The 9735-nt window shown below is 33.2% G+C and overlaps 2 protein-coding genes and 1 pseudogene across 2 annotated transcripts; 1 reads left to right on the forward strand and 2 right to left on the reverse strand.

Annotated features, from left to right (window-relative positions):
* Positions 1–1101: 1101 nt before the first annotated feature.
* Positions 1102–2394, reverse strand: LOC139896849 (uncharacterized). The gene is made up of 5 exons (XM_071879493.1): positions 2233–2394; positions 2043–2130; positions 1886–1956; positions 1701–1757; positions 1102–1569 (listed from the first exon to the last, which is right to left on the reverse strand). Exons 1-5 carry the CDS (start codon positions 2323–2325, stop codon positions 1327–1329), a joined length of 552 nt encoding a protein of 183 aa, XP_071735594.1. The 5' UTR covers positions 2326–2394; the 3' UTR covers positions 1102–1326.
* Positions 2395–3723: 1329 nt separating this feature from the next.
* On the forward strand, positions 3724–4284 carry LOC139900420 (uncharacterized). Its single transcript, XM_071883192.1, has one exon. The coding sequence runs from the start codon at positions 3724–3726 to the stop codon at positions 4282–4284; it is 561 nt and encodes a 186-aa protein (XP_071739293.1).
* A 2186-nt stretch (positions 4285–6470) lies between these two features.
* On the reverse strand, positions 6471–6561 carry LOC139903726 (U6 spliceosomal RNA; annotated as a pseudogene).
* Between the last annotated feature and the right edge of the window lie 3174 nt (positions 6562–9735).

The following is a 9735-nucleotide window of genomic DNA, read 5'->3' on the forward strand; positions in this document are numbered from 1 at the left end:
CACGGGACTATTTAAACGAAATAGTTTAATGATATGCTTTAGTTATTAAGTGAATGTAAATGCTACAATCATTTAATTTAATGACCCGTGAGATCACATATTTAGACTACAAAACTTGTTATTTAGTATCAATGAATTACATTAATTCTCCTACCACTCTCTTCCAATTTTCATTACAATTACCATATTGCTTGTCATAAATGATACTTATTTAACATTAAAAAAGGGACTCAAAATACCTGATTCTACCTCGCGAAAATCATGATTATTTTTGAATTCTTCTATCATACTATATACCTTCATTTTAAATAGTCGCTATATAATTTGACGTATGTTATCGATTTTCATATTCTTGTTGTTTAACAAACATATAATAATAAACCATTCAAGATGTGATAAATTTCATCATCAAACAACACACAAAAGAGTATAATTCTTTAAAAAAATCATTAACAATTATAATAATAAACCATTCAAGGTGTGATAAATTTCATCATCAAACAACACATAAAAGAATTAAAAAACCATCAACAATAAAATGAAGGTTTGCACCTACTTTTTAAAAACAAAAAGTTATTAGATAATATGATTGAAATTGAAAAAAAAATTGTAAAATTTTGTACAGATTGAGAAAAAGTGTGATGATAATACATGGTGTAGATACTAGAGATTATATTTATAGAACAGTAATTTCGTATTAAATATTAAATGATATTTTTATTAATTAGTTTTGCTTTCTAAATCGACATTCATATATTATCAGAGTTCAAAAAAAAATTATAATTAATATTAATATAAAATAATGACATTATTATTATAAAAATGATAGTATTATCATTTTAGAACTTTATATAGATAAATCAACTCTTCGACCTCCTTTTAATATAAAAAATCTCTATTCCATTATATCTTTCTCGCTTTGGATAAATACGAGTTATTCACAACGGCACGTCATGAGATATAAAAATATCTAAATAAAAGTATCCTACCTAACAGAATTTCTATCATCCATCTATTAACCTATATAGTCACGAAATTATGGGCCAACATTCCAAATTCAAGAATTTAATTTCTTAAAAGTAGAAATCAGAAAACCAATAATTTGCAAAGAAAAGGACACAATGAAACACATTCATTCATTCAAAACAATACACAACTTGTGCCTTCACGTTACAATAAGCTTGATTAAGCCCAAAATCAAATAGCAAGTTTTTCAAATTTTGATTACTTGAGCTCAAACTTAAGGCAGACCACAATACATGTTTTTTGTCCAAAAACAGTTGTTTCCGTGTAAAACGTCTAACATCAAAACACGACTTGATCTGTCTATACACACTTGGTCCCTTGCCTACTAATACCCGAATCATGGAACTGCGAAAATTGGGCCGTAGTATATCGAGCTCGCTTTGAACTTCGAACATCATCATCTAAAGTGAACATCTCTTGAGACCAATACCGCGGTTGTTGGTATTCAACATTGTAATCGAAACTAGAATCCCCCGAAAAATTAAAACTCTGAGCCATTTCCCAAAACATATCTTGTATTTCATCAAAACTATACTTCTTTTCCTATCAATATACAAAATTTCACACATTTTTAGCATTTACAGTAATAATAATTTTAAATCAATAGTCATAGATCCTAAAAAACAGTTTTGCAAATTGCAATTACTATGTTTACAAATGAAAATTATTATTACCTCTTTTTTAACATTTTCCATTAAAGATGTCATCTCTTGCACAAAATCAGCAAAACCCTATTCAAAAACAATGTACAAGTAATTAATATAATAGAATAACCCTAATAAAAAACATCACTAATCCCTAATTAGGAAATTATTAATGTGACTTGTTATAATGAGAAAATAAAAATAAATTTAATTACCTCGTCTACTTCATCTTGAGGATCATACATTCCAACATCATACATTGACCTCTTTTTCTCATCAGATAACACTGTTTTATTCATTCCCCAAAATTAGGACCAAAAAATAAACAAATATTAATTCAATTCAAATATAATCTAATTGACATATAATTACCTGAATACGCTTCTTGAATTAGTTGAAATTTCTGCTTAGCTTTCTCTAATAACTTCGGATTCTTAGTCCATCTATCAGGATGCCATTGCTACACCACAAGTCAAACAAATCAAATGAGCTTATTAGCAATTAGTAAATTAAATACGTTATTACAAAATTAACCGATATCAGTAAATCAATCGCTCAATACCATAGCAAGTTTACGGTAAGCACGTCGAATTTGATCTTCGGAAGAATCAATTGAAACACCGAGGATGTTATAATACGACGAATTCAACTCCATCTCTGTTGAATTTCATTAATTTTAAGTCACAGCTTCGAATTCAATCAAGTTCGCCGTACGATATACGGAGGTTAAGGGTGACCGGGAGTGTTTGTTTATATAGAAATGATTTTAAGTCGGTGTTGAATGGTGGGCCATGAGATGTGATGATCAGAAATATCTTCATGAAAAATATCTAGTTTATTTATGGTTAAATGATGTGTAGAAGGTTCATCAAGTGTTAGAAATATCTTGTATGGCTTGATGATTACGTGTTTAGGTGATTGGGTTGTGAGCCGCCTAACTTGGCTGTAGAAGTTTCCAGATAGACTTCGGATCTTCATCCCTTTCAATTCTTTTCGAATATTGAAAATAACTAAATAAACGTGATAATCACATACGAGGAAGTTTTCTTCCAGTTGTCGGATATTTTGTATTGTTAATACTAAAAAATAATATTAATGTACTCCATATACAATTTTTTTAAACAGCGATAACGACATCGAATGCTTTCATTGTCAATCACACATGTGTTAGGCTCATTTGTCAATCAAAGGGGGTAATATGAAAAATGCAAACGCTTGAAATCAGGTAACCGATTGTTTTAATTTAAAGCTGAATGCGTGGAAAGCGAAATTGCTCTCAATAAGAGGTAGACTCACGTTAACCAAAGATGTCCTTGGAAGCTTGCCTCTCTTCTATTTATCAATTTTTAGGGCTCCTTCCAAAATCATCAATTTATGAGAGTCCATGAGGAGACGTTTTTTATGCGATGCGTTCGATACAAAGAAAATTTTGTGGGTGAGTTGGAACAAATGTCTCTCCGCAAAGTCGAATGGAGGACTTGGTATTGGGAGTTTATAAGCAAAAAATATTAGCCTTTTATGCAAATGGTGGTGGCGATTTAAGGTTGAAACGGATGCACTTTGGTGCAGGGTGATTCGTGCTAAGTATGGTAATAGTGGTGCTCTAACATACGAAGCTGGTGCATCAACATTATCGCCTATGTGGAAAATGTCAAGGAATCTGGCCTTCTTTGTGAGAAATTTGGTATTTCATTCCGTAATTCTTTTGTTCGCAAAATAGGGTAAGGAAATTCAACTTCATTTTGGAATGAGAGATGGTTGCCTAACGTAAATGAGTGTCTCAAAACCAAATTTCCTAGGTTATATGCACTTGATCCATTTAAAGATTGTAAGGTGTGTGAACGTGTGCAAAATAATGGTGATGGCCTAACAGATGCTGATGGCCTAACAGGACAGTGGCAGTGGTTGAATTCTATCAGGGGGAGATCTTTGGACAAAAAAAAAAAAACTTCAAGAACTATTAACTCGAACACAACCTCTAAGTTTACAACCCGATGTATGGAGGTGGTCTTTATGCTCCAAAGGTTTATTTACAGTTAATAAATTGGCTAAGATGATTGACATCGAGATCCTAGATGTTCACCCTAGCACTTCTAATATAAAGTGGATATCATGGATACCAAAGAAGATTAATTTGTTTATTTGGAGGTTGAACTCTGACAGGATACGAATAAGATCGAACTTAACTAAAAGAAGTGTTAATTTAGATTCAACCATTTGCCCACTATGCCTTTCCAACTCAGAAGATGTGGATCACTTGTTCACGAGGTGCAGACACACGATTCCATTATGGAGAAGTCTAAATGATTTGTGGAATACCTCAAATAGCATACTCAATGGTGTCTCAAATGATATTAGATTGGCAGCCCTGGATTCGATTTCAAAAACAGAAAAATGTCTTCGTTTGGCAACACATTATGTTTTGCTATGGCTAATATGGAAATGGAGAAATAAAATGGTGCATGCGACTCAAGAAAAAAGGAGTGAGATTTTAAACGAAGACATAATGTCAAGCCTTCGTGTTCTTTCACACTTATGGATTTCAAATAGGAGCTCCAAGATCGGTAGTGACTATGAAGAATGGATGAAGTGCCCAAGAAGTGCGGTGACTTGAAAATTGAATATATCAGAAAATCTGAATCAAAAATAGGAGTTCAAATGTAGTATAAAAGGCAAAATGTAACTTTATATTTGTTGTTCGGGGTTTGTGGTCTTTCGCTCTCAACTTGTGAGGTTTCGTATCTATTTCAAGTTATATATAAAAGTTTTTAGCTTTTTTTTTTAAAAAGAAAAAGGAAGGAAACTCAATTCGCGATGATGTTGGCAGTACTATCGAAGGTTGAGAAAACCCCTCAAAGACCTTCCCAAATTGCATTGATGTTGGCAGTATCATCAAATGTTGGAAACTATCTGCTTGGAGTGAGAATCGAACATGGGTTGGTACTAATTCAAGTTGAATTTCACCGCTATACTACTCAAGCCAAGTTTTGAAGTTAATGTACTTTGTATACATTAGATTTGTAGTATTGAGTGGATTTTTGGAATGAAGGGAAAGTTAAATATGATTTTTTTTTCAAAATATTACTCCGTATTTTTTGGACTTTATGGTTGATTTGGTATTTCACATAATGTTAATTTTGGTTCACCTGGCATTAGAATTTATTTTAGTTTTTTGGTTAAAGACCAGAAGTTATAAAGTTCTTTGTGTGAATTTTTGACTTAGCTGTTCCAGATAATTTTATTATATGCTAAAAAAATGAAAGGCTCATTTTAAAAGTTGTTCGGGCTCATTATAATAAGCTCGAGTTAGGGATGACATCGGGTCGGGTTTAATCGGGTATAGGCAATACCAAACCCAAACTAGATTAAGAAACTCATTCTCAAATCCGGTATCATACCCGACGAGTAACCATTAACTAATTAACCGTCGGGTAACAGATTTCCCCATGGATAATCGGGTAACCATTAATTCAAATCAAATTAAATAAATGTTAAAGAATTTACAAACTACATTACTAACTGAGATTAAAATGTTAAAGAATTAAATGTTAAAGAATCAAATTGTGCAGCTTGTTCATAGTAGCATCCAATGATTAATCTCAGTTACATGTCTGTACTCGGATGTAATGCATGCATGTTTTTTTGTCCATTTTTGTGGGGCCTTATGAAGTGGGCTAGTAGGATATAAGTCCAAGTTGGTATTTGTTTGTAACTTTCAATGTAATATATTGAATAAACTAATCGGGTATATGGGTCAGGCATACGGGTCGGGTATATGAGTTTTTATTTAAAACCAAACCCGAACCCGAACCCGCGAAAAAAGTAAACCTATACCCATACCCGACCCTAAACTCGTATACCCGAACCAAACCCGGACCAATAATATCGGGTTTCGGGTTTACCCATCGAGTACGGGTATTTTTGCCATCCCTACCTCGAGCTCATATAATAAAAGATCTTCAAAAATATTCAAGCTCGTTTAAGCTCAACTTAAACCATATTTTTCAAGAGTCGAGTTCAAGTAGTTCGCGAATAGCTCAAATATTTCACAAATAGCTTAGCTCGTTTACACCTCTAATTTACAAGACCCTATGTACTATAAAGTGCATGTTCATTATTGTTAGTACATTTGTATACCTAGAAATAAAGAGAGAAAAAGAGTATAAATAAACCACCACATATAAGGAGTAATAAGATGACGTGTTTGATAGCTTAAAGGCTTTTCGACGAAGTAGCTATTTTTGCCAATTGTTTGGTGTTGATGTAATGCTTTGCAAGATGACACTTGTTATATCGAATTAGATTGAAAGAATTTATTTTAATAAAATAAAAATAATTTGATCTACAAGCATTTTGTTTATGTAAAAGATCAGTTATTTGAATACTTCATGAAACTTTCAAGACAAATTCGGTTAAACATTTAAAAACTTAAATTTGACAGTTTTAATGCTTTGAATATATATGGTTTAAGATCCTACTTAGGCTACACCATGACCGTTTCTAACGACCGGAATAGTGAGACATGCACAGTTTTTGAGCCCATAACTAAGGAATGTTCAAAATATTCACTCAGGAAGCACAAGTCATTTAGAAAGAAGCTATTTAGGAAAAGATGGACCGTGATATACTTTACGAACAAGCAGAACCTTTTCAAAAAAGTCATATATCACCATAAATTCAGTGTCCTTAATTTGGTTCCAAATAAAGATGAATAAGAAGCCATCACTCAGAAGGCTAATTCATGCTCTTCTAAAATCTTTTTTCATCATTTGTGCGTGTCATCCATAATTCATGCTCTTCTAAAATCTTTTTCATCATTTGTTCGTGTCATCCTTATGCATGGGTCGTGCTAATCTTCTCCTTATTGTTCATGTCTTTTTTCTCTAAAAAACAAGTCATGTTTTCATCTTCAACCGCTACATCCAAAAACCCTAAATCGACGGTTAACGGTAGCTGATCTTCAATCTGTGTGTTTTTTTTTTCTCTTTTTTTAATTAATATTTGAGTGTATAGAAGTTGTGATGTGGTCCAGCAGTTGGTGGCCTGCCTCCTTTAGGGGATGTCAGGAGTTCGACCCCCATTGGCTACATATTAACCCACAATTTCATCTCTGTCATGAAGTTTCACCCATGGCACCTTTCCCACACCGCGTTGGGGGGGAGGGAGGGGGGATGGGGTTTACCGTCCATGTCCCGTATGGGATTGGTGCGGGTTTCCTCTTGAGCACGCAGTTGGGGGCGTGTATAACTGTGTAGGAGATGTGTTAACCGGATCTATCAGCACTATTATTAGCATTGGATCATTATATTTAGTATTGGATTATCATTGTATTGGCCCGATCTTATAAGGGCCCATTTAGCCTACTTGTTCACTAGGTTTTTATATGTATATGCTATTTATATTATATTGGTTGTACAGCAGTGAGGTTATTCATCAGAATATACAACAGATTAAACCCTACTTCTCTCTATGCTATCGTCTAGCATGGTATCAGCCAGCAGCAACCCTACACACGCATAATCTTCTTTTTTCATCTTCTTCTTCCTCCACCTGCTTCGGTCCATCAATGGCAACAACCGGGCAATATGATAAAATATACACTGTGACCTCAGTCACGCACCTTATCCCCATCAACCTTGGAAGAAATGCAGGCTCAACGGATATCTCGCACCACCAACGATTCGTCAGGCACTCCATCAAATCCCACTGTATTGGTTGCTGATGTCGTAGCGTGGGGTTACGAAATATACTATATTTTTAATACGGAATGCTACAAAATTTAACAAGTTTTAATTAAATATTTACAAAATGGATATACCAAAACCTTGCTACAACACAATAGGCAGTGTACCTAGTCGCGGAGTAGTATAGTTTTTAGTAAGTCCGGTTCGTTTCACAGGGAGACGGGCTTATGAAACACTTATTTTTATATAATTATATTTGTACAAAAATATATAAATATATATATAATAATATATAAAAGTGGGGGTTTTACCGTTTAATGACCGGTTTGTCGATTTATATTTTAAGCGAAGCGTATAGTAAATGACGATATTTAAATAACAATATAAAATAAATAACAATAATTGAAATGACAATAAATAAAAGTACGAGAAAAAATGAAATAAAATATATTATGCTTATTTAAACTTCCGTAACCATGATGTTTGACGTTTTGATTTTAATTTTATGCCCATGGGTTAATTGTCCTTTGTCCTGGATTATGTAATATGTCCGTCTGGTTTTTGTCCATAACAGTCCATCAGTCATAAATATAAAATGCGAGTGCCCTCGTCAAATTATTATTATACCCGAAGTTAAATATTCCAACTAATTGGGGATTCGAATTGTAACAAGGTTTTAATACTTTGTTTAATGAATACACCAGGTTATCGACTGCGTGTAAACCAAGGTTTTACTACTTTGTTAACAATTACACCAATTACCCTTGAATGTAATTTCACCCCTGTTTTAATTATTCTAGTGGCTATTAATCCATTCCCGTGTCCGGTTAAATGAACGATTATTCGTACATATAAATACCCCGCCCATCGTGTCCGATCGAGTGTATATGGTAATTTATAGGGACGCCCAATTGTAAATCTTTATATTAACATTAACAAACTATCATTTAGTTAAACAAATATAAAGCCCATTAATAGCTCATAGTCTAATTTCCACAAGTATCGTTCTTTTGTCCAAACCCCAATTATGGTACAAAGCCCAATTACCCATTTTAGTAATTAGCCCAACATCATGATTACTTCGGATTAAATAAGCATAATAATAACTTAAGTAAGAGACATTAATTTAAAAAGGAGAACATAGCTTACATTGATTATTTATCGCGTAGTGGTACACAGACAGAATTTCGACTTCAAAACCCGTAAAAATAACTTTTACATAACCCAAACTAATCTAATATAACACTAATCTATACTATATTTATTTATATATTATAAATTTATTATTATTATTACATTATTCTTACGGAGTATTATTATGTATATGTGTGTGGTGTGTTTTAAAACGAACGAAAACTGGCAAATTTATAGACCAGGCCTGATTCTGATCCTCATGCGACTCGCATGGGAAATAGGCATAAATCCATGCGAGTCGCATGGCCATCAGAATCCAGCTCAATCTTTTTGTTTTCTTGTTCGTCGACATAATTTAAAATAAATATAAATATATAAATAATTAATATAATTATTTATATATTATATTTTATTCTTGTGCATAGTAGACTAGATATTTTTGGTCCGTTGCGTCGGGCGTTTCTTCTTGGCTCGGGTCCCGGTTCCGGATTTTCGAACGTCCTCTCGTACTATTTTATATCGTGTACTTTGTGTTTCGCAACTTGTACTTTTGTAATTTTGAGACGTTCCTCATCAATAAATTGAACCTTTTTAATTGTATCTTGTACATTTGAGCATTTTGGACCTTTGCGTCTTCAATTCTTCGTTTTCGCCTTTTGTCTTCGCACTTATTAAATATAAACGAATATTACTTGAATATGGAACAATTACAACTAAATAATTTACATATTGGGAGGATATTGCTACTAAATATATGTTCATTTGGAGCACTATCAAATATCCCCACACTTGAACGTTGCTTGTCCTCAAGCAATACATAACTTGAAATTATAATACATCACACGAATCACTTCTTTATTCTTCACACTTTGTACATCAGTGATTTTGATATGGCGGTATAAATAATGATAGTAACGATAGAACCATGGTTAAAGGTGGGTGTGTCATCCACAGTTGCCTCGGGTTTAGGTCAACGACACTGGCAATCAAATAGCCGATTTACTTTCGGTTTCCAAAGCAAAGTGCACATTTGAAAGGCGGTTTACAGTCCCACATGACTTATAAAAATGTAGATCCTTAAGGAAATTGGATCTTTATGAAAACATTTGATCTTTTGAAAATTCAAGCTAGATTTTATCCTAGACAAGTTTTCTGATTTAATCCATTCTTTGGTGTTGCAAAATATATTTGTGGATCAATATTTTGGCTTAAAACTTTTAGGTTCGTGTAATCCACTGCTATCCTGG

This window comes from Rutidosis leptorrhynchoides, chromosome 3 (genome assembly GCF_046630445.1).
Source record: "Rutidosis leptorrhynchoides isolate AG116_Rl617_1_P2 chromosome 3, CSIRO_AGI_Rlap_v1, whole genome shotgun sequence".
Lineage (NCBI taxonomy): Eukaryota > Viridiplantae > Streptophyta > Magnoliopsida > Asterales > Asteraceae > Rutidosis > Rutidosis leptorrhynchoides.

What these genes read in the sequence shown, in the direction of transcription:
- LOC139900420 (XM_071883192.1), top strand. Translation starts at nt 3,724, where the DNA reads ATGATTGACATCGAGATCCTAGATGTTCACCCTAGCACTTCTAATATA.
- LOC139896849 (XM_071879493.1), bottom strand. Translation starts at nt 2,325, where the DNA reads ATGGAGTTGAATTCGTCGTATTATAACATCCTCGGTGTTTCAATTGAT. An exon ending in CTCAAGATGAAGTAGACGAG is followed by an intron (nt 1,758 to 1,885) that starts GTAATTAAATTT and finishes GTTTTTGAATAG; the next exon opens with GGTTTTGCTGATTTTGTGCA. An exon ending in TGGAAAATGTTAAAAAAGAG is followed by an intron (nt 1,570 to 1,700) that starts GTAATAATAATT and finishes GTATATTGATAG; the next exon opens with GAAAAGAAGTATAGTTTTGA.